Here is a 22,260-nt window from a genome sequence, read left to right as displayed (position 1 = left end):
ATATCGAATATCGTAAGGATCATATTTAACAATAACATATTTACATCTGTATTTTAATATTAGAATATACATATCTACAGAATAGTGGGATTTTTCGCCCCAAATTTTACCCAATCATTGGAAGAATTTTTGGCATGATGGTGCTATAAAAATTATTAAAAAATTCAAATGTGAGTAATTAAACTCAACAACTTTGCGTGAGAATTTAGACCCAACGTTTCGGAACGTATTACTTTCCATTCCCGGAGGTAGCTATATACGATAGGATACAAAATTTCAGTTGTCGAAATGTCAATGCCGACCACCTCTTATCATTTATATCAATTTCATAGGATTGGAAATGTCTTTCAAAGGAGTATTCTTGTAATTGTTGAGTAACAAGAATAACTTGATTATTTGGCTCTAGGATTACGATATTGATCAAATGTAATTGAGGACCAGCCTCGGTCGGCATCATCAATATTACGTTTTCCCTGATATCATGTCCCAAATAATTGAGAGAGCTTACTATTGTAATATCTCCAGATCGATTGGACGGGAGAACTGGCAGAAAATGACGATAATTTGGATCTAATTCTAATCTCTTGTTAAGAACTGGACCAGGGAGAAAAGGTGGTGGTAAAGACTTGTTGATGAGGAACCGATAATTCAATTTTAATTGTGCCTTGATTGCTATTTTTAGTATTTTCTACGATATCGAGAAAAGGAGAGATTACCATGTATAAATAGTACTGATTACTATCCACATGGTAATCTCTCCTATAATAATTGCTGTCGTTGCTATATTGTGTAGTAAGCCTACCATGTTCGAATGGTAGTGATTACTATACAACATAGTACGCTTTACTGTTGAACGTAGTAAAAATTACTATTGAGATTGACTTAGAAACCCTTTTACCATAATTTATGGTAACCTCTACCATACAAAAGTAACCCCTACCATTCACTTTTCTCCTTGTACTTGACGCTACATTTTTCATTATCAATATCGCAATAATGAGTTTATGCAGCAGTATAATTCTGAAGAGGATGATAATCCAATGACAAAAATCATTATAGATACTCAACACAATTAACGCCACTTTCAGAATAATATTTAGCTCGTTATTTGAGCGGATATGGTTAATTCCGTTATCCGAGACAGAAAATTGGAAAAATGGTATTACGCCTGGAGTTCAATCAATTCCATGTGTATGAGAAACAAGTACTATTTTAATTTCCCTTGCATATCTATAATGAGAAATAACGAGGTTTATCAGATTCCATGCGACACCAATGATTTGAAGAACCGCCTCGATTGTCCAGTCCAGTCGATTATTGAATTCACTAGGATAGAATCTGTAGTTTTGTTATATAATCCCAGAATGTGTACCCACTAGCCTCTTGGACTTCCGCATGCAATCTTAAGACCGTAGGAAAACTATCCTTAACTTAAACTGCTCAACACAACGCGATTAGACGATAGGCGGTTGATGCTAAACTACAGCATCATAGCGCTTATAGGATACTTGATGCTGAATTGTTCAACATCAATATCGCAGTAATACCTATACCCAGCATTATTATTCTGGAGAGCATGATAATCTCAATGACAAGAATAATGACTCAACGCAATTGATGCCACTCTCCGGATAATGTTCGGCTCGTTTTTTACGCAGATATGGGTAATCCCATTATACGAGAAGAATGACAGTACCCCCGGAATTACCTCGATCCCATGTCCATGGAAAGCGAGTAACATGTGAATTTGAACGACCAAAATTGGGAGACATGGAAAACTCGTTGGACCCATTACTCGTAGAACGGAATTAACGACCACTAAAAATAATTACAGCCTCGTTAGATCCAATTCTGGAGGGTAAGGGTACATATGAATGAGGCCGTAGTTTCAAAAAATCTGCCACCAACTACCATCATACACTTCGATATACACAAAGAGGGAAATCACAGAATTTCTTTTATAGAAAATCCAGGAAAAATCATCGTGCTGTGTAATAATCGAGGCACAGATACTCGAGTAGAAATTGTCATGCTACGAGTGAATCCTTGTTGAGCCTTCCACAAAAAATTCCGTAGCAGCGTGACAAAAGGTATACGAACACCAATGGGATGAAGAGCAGTGTAAAAACGCTGTAACGGCACAGTAAAAATTCACTAACCGCAAAGTAAAATTTAGTCATGAAGTGGTAAATGGTAACAGGTCTTATAGGGATTCCATGGTTATGTGTTATCTTTTATCACTTCAGTAAAGAATGGAATAGGGAACTTGCATAGAGTCCACTTTACGAATATTTTTAAATGAATAGAGTCTTTGTAGTCTAGGAACCATTGCAGAGTAAAAAGTTTTCCGAAAGGTGGCCCGGATATTTTGTAATAACTGATTAAAAATGCATCAGTTTTGAACACTTTTTTGGGGTCATGACGTTAACTCACCGGAATCAAGTTCCCCTTGCGACTACTAGCAGCGCTATTGAGTTATTCTAGCCTCTCAAAGTGCGAGACGTTCAACCAAAATAAATCGAGGGGGTTATGTTTGGAACAATTATTAAAAGTGGATAAAAAAAATATATTGGCGCTGACAAATGAAGTTTGTGCTGAAAAATGATTTTCAAAAGGCGTGCTCGGGGAATTTACCAACGGTAGACGTGACTATGTTGATAGATTTTATGGGTTTAAATCTGTGTCAAAGTGTCGAAAGTCGTGATTGTATAATTTTCACTGTTGTATTTTTACATCCTGGTACAAAACAATATTTATAAGGAACTTTCATAACTCGATCCAGTTTTTCTGACATTTTGGAGCCAAATACATGTACAGAGTATTTTCCTAGATTTCAGCAGCTGTACTGAACCGCTTGACGGCGCCACACGAAAATTTCGGCCTCCGGTGAGTTGACGTCACAGGCCTTTTTAGAACGTTTAAAAAATTCAATTTTTAAAAGCAAATAAATAATTATTAAACTATTTTCCGTGTGTTTTCGTATCAAATATGAGTTCTTGGGGGCATATATTTGAAGAAAAAAAATTAAAAAACATGCAAGTTCCCTGTTGTGACTATGACGTCTCGGAGTTTCAACTATACTCCAATTTCTAAATTATCTAATTCAATGCAGAAATGACGGACCTCTCCTGTTTCGTAAATATTACATTCTGATTTCCTCTATGATCACTCTATGAAGATTCATCAATGAAAAAACTTCATTGATATTTTATTGTTCTAGAAGGTCAATAATTATATACAGGAGGACGATCTCAACCCGTTCAAAAAGGTTCGATATCTCCTGTGAGTCTCCTATTAATTACGCTTGCTGTACAAAGCTCAGTAGCTTTTCCAGGAACTTCATCTTCACATGTTGTGCAAATACAAGCAGCAATCATTCAACCCACGATTTTCCGTCATTATAACCGAGCAACTCAACGACGCAATTCCTGAGCAGAGGTCTGCTCGTGCAACCCAACGTAACTGATACAAACGAAGAAAACCAATATTCTCTAAGTGACTTACCCTTTCCGTGCAATTGTTGGCGATTGGTATCAGCTCGGAGATTCTCCGCAGTGTGTACAAGCTCATCCAGCTGTGGCTTCTTCTGCTCCAGCTCTCGCAGAACATTCTAAAAAAAAATTAATTTACTTTTCAATAACGGTAATGGTGTAATTCTGCGAGAGAGTTATTCCGCGGACAAGGACGGATGGAGTATTAAATATTATAAACAAGGATTTCCCTTTGTTTCACGTTCCATAAGATACTTTATGAATTTTCAACAGATCTCGAATATACATGTCAAGGGCTACCATTGTAATTCAAACATTTATCTCCCTTGCATATTCAGTAGAATTCAGTTGTATTAATTTCAAATGTTCCGCGTTTTGTCAGTTTTCCATAATTCAAGTCATGGTGAATCCGACATGATATGAAGCATGCCAAAAACTTTGGTGTAAACGATCATTTCAATTCCCACAATCGCAGTTTCGCCTCATTTTACACTACGGGTGGTAAATGGCGGGCGCAATTTTCACGCCTTGGAAAAAAAAATCTCTCCACGGGTCTTTAGGCCACAAACCGCAGCGCAGAAACACCTGGCAGCAACTCCGTATATATCGTAAGCTAGCCAGAGTTTGCTCGATAAAATTATCCAACCCCATCCAGAGCCATTACATTAAAGAGGCCAACGTATTGTATCACGATCCTATTATGCTCCCTCAGAGAAACATACAATCTGTTTTCGTGCAACTTGCAAAACCTCGTCACTAGTTGACAAATGATTCAACTGACACACTTGTTATTCAGAATGAAGTGCCTGAAGAAAAGAGTTCTGCAGCTTCAAGAGAAAACTTTCGCATTGGAATAGTGCTGTCGTGAGTCCAAGATATTCCCGTAATTAGTTCCAGAGGCAACTCTACGAGGACAAATTGGTCCGACGTGACGCAACGACCCAACTTGCACTCAATACCACGACAATCTGTCCAAAGTTCTCCACCAGAATTGCCCCCGATGTTCAACATCATCAGTTCCTTTTATTTTTTCAACTAGATTTTCTATTTGTGTCATCAACTGGCCATTTCTGTAACTTCAGGGGATGGAAAAATCGATCGACCCGCTATAAAAATGCAAAGAACGAGTTGAAAAGAGATGTGACTCTCATTCTAAATCTACCGTGTGGAATCCACAAACGGAATAACATCATGGTCGACTAAAATTTTTACGACCCCCTCATTGTGGATGATAAAAAGGACAGAAAGAGGCGAGGCTCTGAGAATCTTGCCATGATAAACGACCAAGAAAGTTGGTCGTACGGCAACAACTTTTTCAACTATGAAATATGCGCTCATAAGCGACGTGATGCATCTTACGGGGCAATATCGTTCATTATTCGAGAACGGCGCCTCCTCCAGGCGTTCACGTCAGGTGAGAAGAGTCACCATGAAGAAAAAGATGAGACACAAGACTAAGGAGGATTAGGACGACGGTGAAGGGGGTGACCTGAGTCACTCGATCGGTTCATGCATTATTCAATGAAACTCTCTGAAGCGTATTGCGCTCTCAAGACGCGTACGTATCAACTCAGTTCCCTTCAGTCTCTCTTGTTATAGTCAATTTTTCATATCATTTGGCTGCACACTGCCGACTCCATGCCGAATGATCATGAAAATTGCAATGTTTCAGTTTTGAGTGAATGCAGAGGAGCTGGAGCAAACAACTTGGAAGACGAAGCATTAGTCCAATGAGCTATCTCAACAGCACTTCGTAGTGATGCCGTCGAGACTAGACGAGAATTATTTTGACAAGATCATCACAGTCAAAAAAAAATCGAAAGTTAAGGAATCGACGTAATCTCGAAAGACATTGGATCGGTGCATCTCGTCACGAACTTGGAAGAATCCATCACGCCTGAGTTTCAGTATTTTCTGTTCTTCAAATGTTTGTCTCGATATCTGTCTCGTCTCGTCTCGTGAACTTAAAAACCGAAAATCTCGAGATCCAGGCAAGATAAATCGTCCCGGAATTGTGACGAGATGCACCGATCCAATGTCTTTCGAGATTGTGACGATTGCGAAAACTTTCAATGTTTTTCCAAACCGTGATGATCTCTTCAAAATAATTCTCGACTAGTCTCAACGGCATCACTAGCACTTTGACTGTCCGGTGGATTTTTCTTGCTGAATATCGTCTGGTGACAATTTTCTCCCACAAGTGCTCCGAGGTATATCAAAGCACCCAACGTTTGCCATTTTTTTCCTCCCCCTCTGCCTTCTTGACTTACGCTAAAGCGAAGCTGCAACGTGCCGGTATAAAGGGGCGTTGCCGAGGTGCCAGGTTGTGCTCCGTTTGGATCCATTGTTGCGAATACACCGCAGTTAACACTTAAAATCCAATGAGAAAGATTTCCTCCTCCACTATGAGGATAAAACAGGCACTCCGGGCTTTGTTATAATACGGAAATATACCGAGAGAGTCTCGAGATAGTGAATGCTTAATAATTCATCAGCCAATCAGCGTAATAGGATAGTGTTTACGAAATTCACATGACTCTGATGTAAGCATTATTGAAAGTACAAGAGATCCTGGATAATTTAGTGGGTGCACCAGATGGTGCATGATCAGGCTTTGGATATAGTTCACTAAAGCCGATCTAAAGCTAACCCGCTTTAGCCGAAATGCCGCATCAAAGTGCGTGCATTACGGATGAAATCCGTCAGAACACTGACCGGCAGGAGAATAGCTGGTGGTATTCAAGGGCTGTAAACGCAGAGGGTGCCAGTCCCGAAACATCTCTCCACGCGCCTGTATATCCCATGGAGATTCAAGCTCGACGTTGCCGGAAAATTCACACGGCGGAAGAGGGCGATATTCAGTGGAAGTTGCGAACAATTGTCGGTTTGAATCAGATACACAAAGTTTGAGTAATTTTCTGCCACCAGGACACATCCCTTTGTTGGAGATGCTGTAGAATCGTCGTTTTCCAGATGGTCTTGAAGAATCGTTGAGGTAGACAGTCCAACAACAATAACCTTCACAAGGTTGAGCTTCATAAACTCGTCGTGTGTTCACATCCCTCGCTACTTTCGCATCTAATTCGATGATGGGGGAAATTCCCACTCTGTGCAGTGAATCTTCGGTGCGCAAACGCAGTTGCGACGATCGTTTTCATTGACGAAATCAGAGACGATGTTGAAACTATCTTTAGTCGTGGCAAAAAGGCAATTGACGATTTGGGGTAGGTCACAATTCCATCAATGACCCAGACTTTGTCATCTCTTGGGACTTAGGTACATGAGAGACGAGAAATGTTACGTCTGACCAGTGAAGATTCACTCCACTAGATCCTACGGAGTTTATGTGTACACAGCAGACGGTTGAAGGCAGTAGTCGTGACTTATTTACGTAGTAATGTCTGCAGATATCTGTATACACTTTGATATTGCTCATCGATGAACATGACGTGAGAGTGAAGTATTTGCCTCGGGGCCTCCACACGGCCGATATCGATGATACTGTAGCGAGTCGGCAACAATTAACATCTGACTGTACATAACTCCCGCAGAAATACACGGGCAGCACGATGATTTGCTTGCGTGCCACTGAAGCGTTCATACAAACCTCATATTACAGCTAGCTGGCGGGGAAAATTTGAATATCACCCCATAGCACTAACTAACACGAGTAGAGAAATTTACTGGGGGGGAAAGCAAGAAATTTTCCATTTACATAGTAATTCCATTTGTCAACTAGAAATTTCTAACACCATCATTTTCTAACAATGTTCCATCGAAGTTGGTAAACACCGGGTAAGTGTGATTATTGGGTAGTCTTTTTTACTCTGTTTGCGCTGGGTTCGAGTGGGAGTTTGCATATTATCGCTGCATTTCATGAGAAATGGGCAATTTTATGCTCACGCGCAATGTAATGTGATAAAATTCACCGGAGGTGGGTGAATCGTACGTGTTTATATTGCCACTTGGGTGAACATATCCGTGGAAAATAGATATCTGTGCGCAGATTTTGAATGTCGTCTGGCGGAAAACAATTGTCTTCGTCTGAAGACTATCGGATTTGCTCCAGCATTTTTCGAGGTACGACGGACATGAAATTCGAAGGTGTAAATGAGTCGTTTTTGCTGAAATTTTTGGTATATTGATTGGAAATTTTGATCACATTATAGTTTTACTGAAATTGTAAAGAATTTCGTCTATAAAATTTCAAATTTTCATGGAAAAATCAATGAAGACGGTAAATTTCAGGTCAAGTATCCCATGAAAATTGGTAGAAATCATTAAAACTCAGGTGAATATATTGTTACATGTGCAATTAACTGAAAATTCTGCGTAATTTGGTACTCATAGTCATGTTTTGACTCAAAATCAAAGACCATTAATATTTGTCAAAGACCATTAGTATTTGGGGAATATTTGTCTTTTTGTTGCTCAAAAATTTGGAATTTCAAGATTAATTTTTCAGTCAACTCTAAAATTTTATGATTTTTCCCCCTAAATCGAATTCGACGTCACTCCCCTCAGAATTACTACTAAACTCTCCTCGATATTTCAATTTTTTCCAACAGTACATTTGCAGATTCAATTTCGTCAGATTCTCGCATAGGACAGATTATTCCAATTATTCCCGATTTTTCGTGAAGACGGATTGGGATTATTAGAAACAGTGTCCCAATTTGGAAATACTCTCTTTTTCTGTAATCATCTGGATCTCCTCTTCTCGACGATTGAGACCCTACACACAAAAAATCCACCCTGCAGTACCAAATATTACACTGGTACAACAACTCTTTCCCCAAACTCCATCGATCCGCAAAGTACTCCAGATATTTTCCACTTTTGGCTCTCGTGATACAGCTGACATGGATTTACATACCATCAGTTTACTTTGTACACAGTGATCCGTCATGCAAAATATCCAAAATGCGAATACGTCAGTGGTGAAAGGGAGTGAGGAGGACAGAGTATTCTCCTGGTTTAGTAGTCTGCGGATACAGGCATCGAGGAATTGCACACGAATACGTCGCGAGTTTCCGTCGGGCTTTTCTCGCTCTCGCTCCTCCTCTCTTTTTCCTCAATTGGAAATCGATAGCCTCAGCAGCATCCCGCCACCTCGGAATTATTTTTGTATCCTTTTTTCTTTCTTCCTTTGCGCGTCTGTAATCGCTTCGTTGACACAGTACCATCGATAATGACATCGTGTGATACGTCACAAAAAAAATATCGTCTCCATCCCTTTGGATGGAGTAACAAAGGTATAAAACGTTACATCAAAGATATCTGAAAAGGGAATCTATTCATTGAAGAACAAATCGGATATGATTTAACTTGTCATCAGATTTGAATTCAGAAGTAGGAAATGAGAGGATTATCGCCAGGAAATAAACTCGTTTGAACTATAATTCCCCCCGGCTCGTTGAGTTCCGAGTAAAAAAAGGTGTGAATGAGAGTAGCTGTGCTAGTTGATAAAAAGTAGTGGCAAAGCTCGGGAATCCCCTGGGGACATATTCCAGAAACAACAGTGAACACACACGAGGAATACTTGTGGCGCGGAGGAAGGCGTGGCATCGGTCATTGACCACTTAATGCCAATGTCAATGTCAGAGTCCTCCTGACCATCGACCCAAGTTCCTTCACCTCACTGTAGTTGCCCCAGTGGCGCTGGGCATCAACGTCCAACTTCGCAATTGGATAGTTCTACCCCTGCAGCGTCGAGGCATTATCGATGTTCTTTCGGGGGTGAATTTGGCCGTCGGTTGTGCCGACGTTCGACGTACCGACGTTGCACTGCATCCCCACCATCCAGTGATACCCCGAGGTAGCAATTTTATCGGTAACGGAAGTGGGTTACTGGGAGACATCTCTTTGATATTACCTTTTGCTTGTCGATGAGCTGGAGAATCTCGTCGACATCGCCGACGGATACACTTTGCTGGCGCAGCATCTCCTCCTCGAGGGTCAGCCAGTCGCGGATCTGCATGAAACAGGAAGCATAATTATGAGTATAACTTGATAGCAAAGCTAGCGAGACGGGGTAATTAAGGGGTTAATCAACGGTCTTGTCGCTGTTCAGGTCAACAAGGGAAGGAGTGACGTTGAATATTTACAGTTTGATGGTACATTGGAGTCGATAAATCGCGACAGATAAGTTTGGCGTAGTACCAGGAAATGAAACCTCCGTTGTCCAAGTAGACAGCCACCCCCGGAGAGTCTGTGTGAGAGCTCTCTCTCATCCTTGCGCACCCCCTTTACATCCGTCCCCACACAATCTCCAATACCAAATACTATCCCCCAAAAGACCTCTTCAACCCCTCCATCCGTTCCTGTTGCACATTGTAATACCGTCTTGATTAAGATGGTATTACTATGGAGTGATAGTGACTCCCTGAATCCCACCATAAACATCAACTCGAAACATCCGTAGGGCCAAAATTACATACGGTAAAATGATAGCAGGGATTCGCTTACTGAGGAGTTATGCTTCTTGAGAGTAAAATCGATTCAGACTTCTTTTCTCAAGCCGTTTGAGCGGCATACAGACAAAACGCTGGCATTTCTATCACAATTCCCATGTGAATTGCACTCGGGGGAATTTACCTCGACAAATGCTTTGTACTTTATCGTTCTTCTTTTTTTTTATGCAGGCTTTTTTTTGCTCCCCGGCTTGTGTTTCACCTGCATCACACGTTGAATTCACGGTGAAGGCGTGTTTCAACGTTGGGAAATACTTCACAGAGAAAAACGCATTCTCAAATTGAGGAGATTGTTCGCGATTTTTTTAATGATACCACTGGCAACACTCAGGGAAATGGTTTGTTGGGATTAACTGAATGGGGTTTTTCAAATAGTTCGTAGTGAAGCTTCTATTCAAATTTGAATTTATTTTTCATGTGTATTTTTATTCATATGAAATGAATAGTTTTTAAAGGAGAACTACTCCTAAAATTTCTAGCGAAAGATCTTGAAATTTTTTTTTTAATTAAAAAAAATCTTGAAATTTTTAACAACGACTAATTAGCATGAAATTTTCGTACATATTGTGACATGTCGCCGATTCAGGAACATGTCACTGAAATTCAATGATTTTGTCACCAATTTTTATTGACATCGCCACTAATTTTCAAAGTAATGGCGCGGATTTTCTGAAACCCATCTCCCAGGAAATCTACCACCAGATTTTAGTGATAAAAATCACTGATGATCGGGGTCATTCTAGTCAGTGTCCAGAATCACCAACAATTGGTGATAGATTCCTGGAAGTAACTGTCTCTGAAAGTCAAAATATTTTTCCTCTGTGTCCAATTGACAATGAAAATAACCGGCAACCGTCAAAATTCAAGCAAAAATTGGTTTAGATTTTAAATTCATTAAAAATTTCAATTGAATTTAATTATCACAATGGGTTTGAGAATGTAAACTGTCTTTGAAATATCAATGACCGCCTACCATAAAAAAGCCAATCTCGTTGACTTTCCAATACAAATAAAAAATTCCATAACCGATTTGATCTTAAATTGAATTCAAATTTATAATAATGAAATTTCAAATGCAACTATTGCTAGAATTCCAAAAAAATCCAACAGTATTAGTTATTATCGAATTTATTAATATGTAATCATCCTTCATTTGAATCAAATGAATAGTTCATTTAATTTTAATAGAGGATTTATTTTCGACTAGTGAATTATCCATTTCATACAATTCCAACGTTTTCATCGAAATAAATATATCAGTTAATTAATCACCAAAAAAAAATATTGTTGGATTGAATAAACGAAGTTTTAATAGACTCCTGTTAGTTTCAAATGCGTTATTTTTCCGGATGAACCTCCAATCCACTCAACATCCCAATCAAAACCGATTCTTCTGGAATCCATAAAATCATTCCCTCAATTGTTTCTGTACACACTCACAGGATTTCACCAGCCATATAATCCTCCCTCTGTACAATATATTCTTCCAATTTTATTATTTGTCGGACTGAAGACCCTGGAGCAATTCAATCGTAACTCGATTGACTATTCTCTGATTGCTCCCCTTCCGATTGAATTTTATAATAAAACCGTTCGAGTATTCTACGTCACTTTTTCCACTCCTGACTCGGGAAATTTTGTAAGGAAATGAAATAAAAGTTTAAAGGAGAAAGTTCAATTCAAATGAGAGCCCGAGAAACTCCGATAATAGTTCAAAAGAAAAGGTTAAATTAAAGGGTGCAATTTGATTGAATCAGTATTGATAGAAAAGGTACAATAATAACTCTAGCTGAAACAAGCCGCAGGTTAACAACTCTATCCATCTTCAGAAATGGTAATAACAACTCTATCGGTGGTCATAGCTACCCTAAATTCCCAAGCCATCGCAACTCTACTCAACATCATTTCTACCAATTAAGGTGTTTCGTGTGTAGATCACCGGGGCAGGGATAGCCAAATCCATAATATTTAATTACCGTTAAATATTGTACCCATCAATTAGTTAAGATCACTCTTAAATTTTTTGATTACCTAAGTATAATTTTTATCACCAATTCAAATATTCAAATTTTTAATTATTTTAACAATCAATAATTGAGGTAGGAAGATTGACGATTTTATGCATTCAATCAATTGAATATTTTTCAAAAAATCGTTTTCTCGAAAAAAAATGCTCGGAAACTAAAGTGGATTTGCGCCGCAAAAATACTCTTGGTCTATTCTATAAGCCCTGAAGAGGATTTCCCTCACAAAAAATTGCCTGAACTACTTGAATATCCTTAAAGTAGTAGTTCAAAAAAATTTCAAAATTTCGGAGCATGAATTTTGTTTTCAAATATGACTTTTCCGAAACCCTGAATTTTTTTTCAAATTTTTCTGCTAAAATTTCTTTTTCTGCTAAATGAACAAGAAAAGGGAATTAAGGTATAACCGAAGACAATACCACCAAAAAATTAATCCCTATAGATTTCCAGAAAAAATTCCACCTAATTCTATTTCGATAGAGTTGTTATGATACACCTAAAGACGGATAGAGTTGTCAACCGGAGACTTATTTTGGCTAGAGTTGTTATTTCACCGAACCAGTATTGACAAAAAACAAACACGAATACCTGAAGAACTGATTTGTCGAGGCCAGCGACAAGGGTTGAGGCCGATGTCGACACTGTCTCCTGGCTAGTATTGGCTGGTGGGATCGAGGCTGCCGAGACGACGGGAGTGACTACTTGTTCCCGTAAATCCGTCGGGCTCGCTCCGACATTTCTCTCCGTCTCTGCAACAAAACAATTGAAAAAGTTTCTTTAAAATTACGTTACCAACATTTTATCCTCCATAAAAGAGGACAAAACGACTCCTGAGTTTCCCTCAAACTTTCAAATATCACTACTTTTTCCCAGTTACACTTTTCAGTCCTCAAGTGATCTAAAACTCCGAGTTAATTGCTAAAAAAAACGAGTGTTTAATTCTCAAATAAAAAATTCTGAATATCTTCTCCCTTCAGAGAAGCGAAAAATCCAGTCTAGGCTGGGGAAATTCCGGAGGTCGTTCCCTCTTTAACAAGTAGATCCTTGTATTTTTATTTGCACCAGTGACTTATTTTTTTTTCATCTCCATTTTCTACTCTAATTTTTATCCCCAGCTGGCTGCATTCGTCAACGCAAACAAAACCCGGTGAGAGACATAACGGCCTGGCATTTGCTGACTGGGGCAGCCAAGTGTGTGCTCGTTTCTCATAATAAAAACAGACTGGGTCAGCAAATGCGTAAAATCTCCGTAGTCGTAGGATTCCCGGGAAAATAACGGCCCTGGACGGCGACAAAGCAGGGCGACACAAAGGATCTCTCAAATTAGGGAACAACTTGTGAAGAAAAAACGAAGAATACTTTGTCTTTATCCTGGGGGAAAGTTTGCAATTATCGAAGCAACAGCTGTCGTCCGAGGGGGAGAACACGTTGGACCGGCTGGCATCCCCTCGAGTACACCATCCAACTATGACAATTTCAAAATATTCAACTGCAATGTCACTCACCGAGCATCGGCAAGTTTATATTGCTTTGTGGAGTCATTAGTTAATTTCGAGGGGAGCTAAACACTGGGTACATATCATTCATCAAACAAATTCGCAGTTGAATTATTCATAAACTCGGGAGTGATGAATTTTCCGATGTGCAACTTGCCGAGTTTCAGCCGAAATTTTCGCCCGAAGTTTGGATGAAAATGTTATCACGGTGGAATATATTCACAAAACGTGAATACATTAGTTTAAGGTGTAATATCTTGACAGAGAGATGTGGTGGAGGCGAGGGGATCCGGGGGGGGTGGCTGGGAGAAGGCGCGCAGGAGGTTTTTAGTGCGATGTACTCGAGGGGGAATAAACTGTAGGAATATCTTGGAATGTCGGGTGGCAGACGTCACAGGGGAGAGGACGATTGGGGGTGGGGGAGTACGAAATGTCTTGGATTATCTGATGACGGGAATTAAGGGTACACTGGGAAAAGTTTCCACTGGAATTTCCGGTGAGGCTTGGAAATTTCTAGTTAGTAACATTTCCAATGAAATTTCAAGGAATTTTGTCATTGAAATTCCATGAATTTATGAAATTTCATGGGAAAATACGGGGAACTGTAAACTTCGGTTCAACTACTCCGGGAAAATTAGTGAGAGATCAGAAAAATTCAGGGGAATCTCTACTGGAACTCCAGATTTCTCCGAATTTTCAGGAAATTCTTTCAAAATTTTTGGAATTCGGAGAAATTCGAAGAAATTCCCTGGAAATTCAAAGGAATTTGGCAGCGAATATTCATCTTCACTTGGAAATTCATGTAAATTGTGAAATTCCGTCTTCGTGCCGCTAACAAATTAGGACTTTACTTGAATTTCCATCGACTTCCTCCCCTTAAATCGAATTCAAGGTCTTTTTGTGGAAAATACAGGTAAATTTTTTCAAGAGTGTCCACTGTTAAAAATTTTCCACTGAAATTTTCGGTAAGTCCTGGAAATTTCTCACAGGTAACCATTTCCACTGAAATTTCAAGGAATTTTGTCGTTGTAAATTCATAATTTCATGGGAACATCCGTGAGAACCGTAAGTTTCAGTTTAATTCTTCAGCAAAAATTACTGAAAAATCAGCAAAATTCACAGAAATTTCTCCTCGAGTTCTAGATTCCTCAGAATTTTCAGGGAATTCCTTCCAAATTCCTTCAAAATTGAAGGAATTTGGCGGTGAACATTCACTTTCACTTGAAATTTCACGTCAATTATGAAATTTTCGTCTTCCTGCAGCTAAAAAATTGTGACTTTATCTAAATTTTTAGAGAAACTTGAAATTTCATTATTTTTTTCGCTTAAATCGAATTCAAGGTCTTTCTCTGGAAAATTCAGTCAAATTTTTTTAACTGTGTACACTGTTAAAAATTGTTGGCTGAAATGTCCGGTACACTTTTCGGAAATTTTTATCACATTTTAGTTCCACTGAAATTTCAAGGAATTTCATCATTGAAAATTCAGAGTTTTATGGAAAAATCAACAATAACTGTAAATTTCACTTAAATTATTCCTAGAAAATTCGTAGAAATCAGAAAATTTTCGGTTAATATATTCTTAAATTTTCCATTAATTAATTCAGTACGGAATATTCATGATTACATTGAAAATTCAACTAGGTTGAGGAATCCTCATCTTAATGCTGTTCCGAATTTTGGAATTTCATTGAATTTTAAGTGAAATCAGAAATTTCATAATTTTTTCTCCCTTAAATGCCATTCAATGTCACTCTCCTGAAAATTACTAGTCGACTGTCCACGCAATTTCAATTTTTTTCAACAGTGTAACATCGTCACTAATTTTCCGAGCAATTCTTACTGATTTTCGGACTATAATGCCACTGATTTTCAGGCAACCATCACAAAAATTTGTGACAAAAATTTCCAAGGAATGCACCGAAAATTGAAGAAAGACAAACTGGGAAATAACGAGGAACTAAAAAACGATACAAATGAAGTTGGGAGTAGACCGGGATCCGGTGTGGGGATGAGAATAGGAGGGAAATAGAGTGAGACGGAGGGCCCAGCGCCCATGGTCCGTTGGGGGGATAAGTGATGTGACAGATAAAACGGATGCGAAAGGTCGAGAATCTACGGTGGACTGCGAGCGAAAAACTGGAGAATGCTGAGGCATGAGAATGATAGATTGTGCCTCAACATCCACTGACACGAGGGGAAAAAATAATGATAGACCCTGGCGAACCGTCTCGGTGAGATTTTCCGCCTCAGATTTTTCATGAATTTTACTCCAGGAGAATCGAAATAATATCCCAGGAGTTGAATACCTTCTCTCGGAATTTTTCTTTTTTATTCCTGAGTTTCTGGGTTATTCAGTGGGGTTTCCTTGCTCCGTATCTTGCGAATTATTTTCTGGAGCAGAGGGGCCGGGGATTTAAATGAAACATAAAAGTCAATCTCTTTTCGAGTGAAGACAGACAAGATGAGTGAAACTTGAAAGAGAGTTGGGAGGAGAAAGAAATAATTAAAAGTGGAATAATAGGAAAATACGGAATTGAATTTGTTCGGTTGGAAAAGCTCCTTTTGAATTTATAATTAAATATTTCACTTTCAATTTATCTTTGGGGAGAGACTTTCAACGAATGAGTTGTCATATCATGTGAATTCCCAAATTTCTAATGAAGGTAATTGAAGGAAAAAATTTAGAAATGATCATGAAATAATAAGACATAATTTCGTTAGACTTTATTAATTATAGAAGTAAATTTCTTGAAATTTGAAAGAGAGTTGGGAGAAATAGAAAGAAAGAAATAATTAAAAGTGGGATAACAGGAAAATACGAAATGCCATTTATAATTAGAGCATTTCATGTTCAATTTATCTGCAAGGAGAGACTTCCAAGAAATCAGTTCTCATATAATGTGTTTTCCTGAATTTCTAATGAACACAATTGAAGAAAAAAAATTGAAAAATCATCACGGAAGAATGAGACATAATTTCTTCACATTTTATTAAGTGTAGAAGCTAATTTTTTGGGGAATTAAAACAGACAAGATGAAAGAAATTTGAAAGAGTTAGGAGGAGAAAGGAATAATTAAAAGTGGAATAATAGGAAAACACGGAATTGAATTTGTTCGTTTGGAAAAGCTCCTCTTGAATTTATAATTAAATATTTCACATTCAATTTATCTTCGGGGAGAGACTTTCAACAAATCAGTTGTCATATAATATGAATTCCCAAATTTGTGATGACAAAAATTGAAGAAAAAATTAAAAAATGATTATGAAATGGTGAGACATAATTTCTTTACATTTCATTTAGAAAAGAAGCCAATTTCTTTTGAAGTTAAGAGAGGCCATATTAGAGAAGCTTGAAAGAGACTTGGGAGGAGAAAGAAATAATTAAAAATGGAATAAGAGAAAAATACGGAATTGAATTTGTTCCATTAAAAAAGCTTCTTCTGAATGAATAATTAACTATTTCACGTTCAATTTATCTTCAGAAAAAGACTTTCAACGAATGGTCTCTTATATAATATGTATTCCTAAATTTCTGACGTGTACAACTGACGAATAAAAATTAAAAATGCTCATAGAACAATGAGACACAATTCCTTTACATTTCATTTAGCATAGAAGCCAATTTCTTTTGAAGTTAAAAGAGGCAAGATTAGAGAAACTTGAAAGAGACTTGGAAAAAGGAAAAGATAATTAAAACTGGAATAATTGAAAAACGCAGCAATTGAAATGTTTAGATTGGAAAAGCTCACCTTGAATTTATAATTAAGTACGTCACGTTCAATTTATCTTCAGGAAGAGACTTTCAACAAATCTGTTGTCATAGTGAGTGTATTCCCAAATTTTCAATAAAGAAAATTGAAGAAAAAAATTGAAAAATGGTAATGAAGCCCAAAAAATGGTTGCGAGACGCACTTTTTCCACCTTTCATTGAATATAAAACCGCGTTAATGACGAGTGATCGCAGAAAAATTACCGAAAAACATTTTTAAAGATATTTATTTCATTATAATAGTGATTATCACTTATTTAATTATATACAGTGTTTTTTTCTCTCCGTACAGACACCTGGAAAAACAAGAGGATGTTGATCTGTGGATATAGCCACGAGGATACTCTCACTCCTACATCCTGGACGCTGTGTAAGACGCTCCAGTGACTTTAACAACGGCAGTTCGGAAAATTTACGAGCGGTTGAGAAGCGGTTTAATAAGAGTCTAAGTAATTCAGACGGAGTTAGTGGCGTGTTAAAACCCCAGTGCTTACCCCCACACCCACCTCACAGGGAGGTCTCCAAGTTTTCGGTAAAATATATATTTTCTACGGGGATAAGTCACGATTGTAATCTCGCTAGATGATGTATGATGTTTGATGGCAATATTTGGGGGAAATGAACTTGTTTGGGGATTTTTTTATGACATGATTAGAGCAATCAGTAAATCTGGCATGAGGAAATGTCACTTTCCCCCTGAAAGCGTAGAAAAAAATGTTTCGGCTCACCTAAGGGAAATAATTTGGATTTTTTTAACGATGTTTCCACGGGAGACAATTGAAAATTTCTGTTGAAATTACTTGTTGCTATCAAATAGGGGAGGATGGGGCAAAACGGCCCCCCTTCAATCGTCAATATTTTCCGATTCAATAATCCGATTGGGATGAGTTAGAGCTCGTTTTGAAGAATGAAAAATTATCTTCAAAATGAAGTTGAAACTGGGAATTTTCACAATGTCATTCACAAGTTATTGACAATTGAAGGGGGGCCGTTTTGCCCCACCCTCCCCTANAAAACATTTTTTCTCAGCCAACCCTAAAACACAATTGTGGTAGAAATCGGTTAGAATGAAAAGCCTCATCCTGCGATGACTTCAGAATATAGAATAAATTTAATGTAGATCTCAAATAGATGTGGATTTGAATTGCGTGAAAATTGCCGGACCTTCCTCACCCCACGGAGAAAAATGTTCAGTAAAAATTGCAGAATTCATAGTTCACTCACCGATTACGGAATCGACTCTGAAAATTTAAGTGACGGTATCGTAATTTTTCTTAGATTCAGGTAAAAATTACGGAACGCTCTGAAAAAATTTCGTGATTTTAGGTAAAAATTACGTGAGAGTTTCGTAAAATTTCCTACAGCTGCATTTCGCTCCGCAATTACGGAAAAGATACCTAATTTTTATTGAATATTTCTCTCCGCGCATGCAATAGCTAGCCCAAGTTTGATGTCAGGGTAAAACCATAGATTCTCGATCCCGCAACGAAGAAACTTCGTCATTCTTGAATGGAGAATTTTATTTTTTCATGAATTGCAGTCACGAATGAATTTATCGAGAGGGTATAAATCCAGGAATCCTCTTAATCACATAAAATGGTTCCTACGTAATTCCGTCCAATACTTTTATTCCACATGAATAGGATTGGCTCTGTGAAGAATAAGAGACCATGTTTATCAGCTCTGCGACAATCCCTTTGACTCGAATGATTTATGGTATCTAGTAGATAAAAGTGGAATGACTCAAAAGAAGGTAAAAGGTAAACGAACGAGATAAAAGAAGAAAAAACTGAGAAGATAGACGAGGTAAAAATGACTTTGACGACGAAACGTGAAACTCATACGAGAGTGAATCGCAAAATACAGAAACCCATTTAAATATTACCTAACTGGCGGGGGGAAAAAAGTTCAGAGAGGAATCTAAAGGATAATGTTCACATTGGACGTTGGTAGACTGTCTCCAATGTCGCGTGACTTTTAAACTCACTAGGAAGAGGGATCGTTACAACTAAAGCCAAAAAACTCTTGGTGAATAAACCCCGTCTGCCGACTCTCATTATCTGTTTCGGATGATGCGGCGGATCGAGATGTTGCATGAAACTTCTTTTAACTGCACTGTTGGGTGTTTTCAAGTGAATTTCCAACAGAAGATTCACGAAATTCAGTTCATTCACGGGTTTTCGGATTTTCATCATATATTCATGGTACAATGCGGTAAATTTTTCTTATTACTTATTTACGCCAAATATTCAGTAGTAATACCCCAAGAGCTTCAAAATTATCGGCCATTTCCCGATAGCTTCGTTTCAAACAAATGAGGGTGTCAAGTTTTGCAGGTTAAAAAATTACGAGCACCTTCGCGAAGGATTTTTCTGCAAAACTTGGCAGGATGGTTTGTTTGCAGGGGAGCTGGAGGGAAATACCCGATTAATTTTGAATCTCGAGGGGTATTTGTCGGATTATTTTTCCCAATCGGATTTTGGCCAAGCAGAGTGCAGTGAACAACATCAGGAGGTGAATTGGGGAAGATTTGAACGAATTATGTTAATAGAATAACCCGATTTCCATAGACTGTCAAATATAAGATTTTATCTGAAATGAGTTGAAAAAATGGAGAACTACTGCGAAATATTCAAAAGCTAGGAGGAAATATCCGAAATAAAACTGTCGGGTAGCCCCAAATACTGAGCCCTGATTGGCCGAAATCCGATTGGGAAAAATAATCATTTTTATTTAGTTTAATAAAATGAATAAAATTTTTGGTGGAAACTTTCAGTGAACTGCTTAGGAATTTTTAAGATATATTGGTGCTGCTGAAATTTGAAGACATTTGGTCAGTGAAAATTCGAAATTTTATAGACATATCAAAGGAAACTGTGAATTTCAAATCAATTAGTTCATAAAAATTAATAGAAGTGTAGAAAATTTTGTTGTGAATATTCGTGAATATTAATTTGGGCAATTCTCGGCTTCCTGCTGCCCCAAAATTAGTAATTTCATTGAATCTAAAATTCTGTGAAATCTGAAATTTCATGATTTTTTCTACCTTTAGATTGAATTCAATTCAATTCAAAATTACTAGTCAGCTGGCCATGAAGTTCAATTTTTTTCTAACAGACAAACTACACTATTAAAAATTTTCTACTGAAATGTCCGGTAAGGGTCTCGGACATTTCTACCAAGTAACATATTCACTGAAATTTCCAGCAATTTTGTCATTGAAAATTCATAAATTTAATTATTTTGTGAAATTTAATGAAAAAAAAAACGAAAATTCAGAGAAATGTCTCTTTAAATTCTGAATTCCTCTAAATTTTCATGGAATTCCTTCAAAAACTCTTGGAATTCCAAAAAATTTAAAGGAATTCTCTGAAAATTCAAAGGAACGTAACAGTAGATATTCATTTTCACATGAAAATTCATGAAAATTGCAGAAATTTCGGATTTCCTGTCGTTAAAAAATGGGTCTTTACTTGAATTATCAGAAAAACTTAAAATTCCATTGACTTTCCCCCTTAAATGGAATTCGAAGTCTTTTCCCGGAAAATTCAGCCAAATTCTTTTAACAGTGTAGAGCTTCAAATTTTTATCAACAAATTCACAGGAACTGTCTATATAAATCCATTTTCAAAATGAATGAGCCATTTCACGGGTGAATTTACCCTGCATTAAATTCAAAATTCAGAACATTAACAATTCAGATGCAACTGTTACCTGAATTTAACAAAATTTCAAACCGTAGAGAAATAAATATTAATTACCTCTAAATATGTGCATGACCGGGCAGTTGAAACTATTACTATTCAATTCTGTTGACAAAATCATTGCATCATGTTACGTAATTACAGAGCAATTTGCTAGCTTCCAAACAATTACACATGAATATTCAGTTTTTCTCCAAAGAAACCATCAGTTTATTAATTCAAATTTTTTCATAAAAACTCGAAGATTCAACAACTCATCAAAGATTTTTCCCTTGGGGACATCATCCAGCATTTTAGATGAGACGATTTGGAAACGAAAATGGACGAAAAAATATGAAATACGTAATTTAAATTTAATCTGCGATGTGAAATCATTATGCAGATTTTTCCAATGGGCTGTAGCTCCTTGATTCTTCATTATTTTTTAGGTAAAAAAAAGTATCGAGCACTTTTCGTTCTCTCACAGTTCGTAATTTTTACAAATGCAAAAACTCCATGGAGATCCCCATGTAGCGAGAATATACTCCATTTTAATAAAGGATCGGGTAATTAATAATGGAGTGATTATTTCCGGGATTTAATTAGTTACGCGGGAGATATATGATTACCATCCTGCGGAGACGGAGAGAATATCGTCCTTTGGGTGAAACTCATCAAGCGATGGGGATCGATGAAATCTAATCTATGGAGAATTATTGTATTGGAATTGAAGGGTGTGAAATTGGATATGAGACACTGACAACCGCATACAACCACGAGACAAGCGAATTTTCATCAGTTTCTTCGGGGTTGTGGAGATATTCAATGCGAGGGGAATTTCTATCGAGGAACTGGTACTGAAGGATGTAATTTAGAGATATAATTCGAGATGTAATTAGAGACGTAATATGTTCACAGAAAATAAAAAATCGTCATTTCCAGAATTTCAAGTCTTTTTTGAATCCAGGATTTCCTCATTTTTTTTATTGAGTTCATATTCTGGTTCTTCACTGAGAGAAAAAATTAATTCTGTCGAAAATCGAAAATGATGTTTCCCTGAAGAGATCTTTTATTGTTTTTACGTCAGAAAAAAATTCTCTCGTAATCAATTCATTTTTTGAATTTTCCCAGAGATCAATTTTATTTGTAGAAAACGAGAATGCCTGCAGCACTGTTAGAAGTTTTTTTGAAATTTCATGGAAGATACTATAATAAATCTCATGAGAGTGACATTGAATCGAATTTAGGGAAAAAATGGTTATGAAATTTCAAATTTTAAGTAAAATTCACAGAAATTGATGAGTTTTCAGTAGGAGTGAGGT

At 37.4% G+C, this 22,260-nt stretch overlaps 1 protein-coding gene across 1 annotated transcript in view; it reads right to left on the bottom strand.

The window, feature by feature from the left end:
• Positions 1-22,260, bottom strand: part of LOC107040970 (dystrophin, isoforms A/C/F/G/H) — a 332,601-nt gene that overhangs the window by 227,612 nt on the left and 82,729 nt on the right. The window contains exons 21-23 of the mRNA XM_015261308.1: positions 12,577-12,737; positions 9,367-9,465; positions 3,505-3,610 (exon numbers count right to left, since the gene is read on the bottom strand). Of these exons, the coding sequence (XP_015116794.1) occupies positions 3,505-3,610; positions 9,367-9,465; positions 12,577-12,737 (366 nt within the window). The remainder of the gene's footprint in view (positions 1-3,504; positions 3,611-9,366; positions 9,466-12,576; positions 12,738-22,260) is intronic.

This window comes from Diachasma alloeum, unplaced genomic scaffold, assembly GCF_001412515.2.
Source record: "Diachasma alloeum isolate Michigan unplaced genomic scaffold, Dall2.0 Dall_scaffold_00351, whole genome shotgun sequence".
NCBI classification, from domain to species: Eukaryota; Metazoa; Arthropoda; class Insecta; order Hymenoptera; family Braconidae; genus Diachasma; species Diachasma alloeum.
Note: the sequence above shows the minus strand (reverse complement) of the source record. Positions and strands in the feature narration are given on the sequence as shown.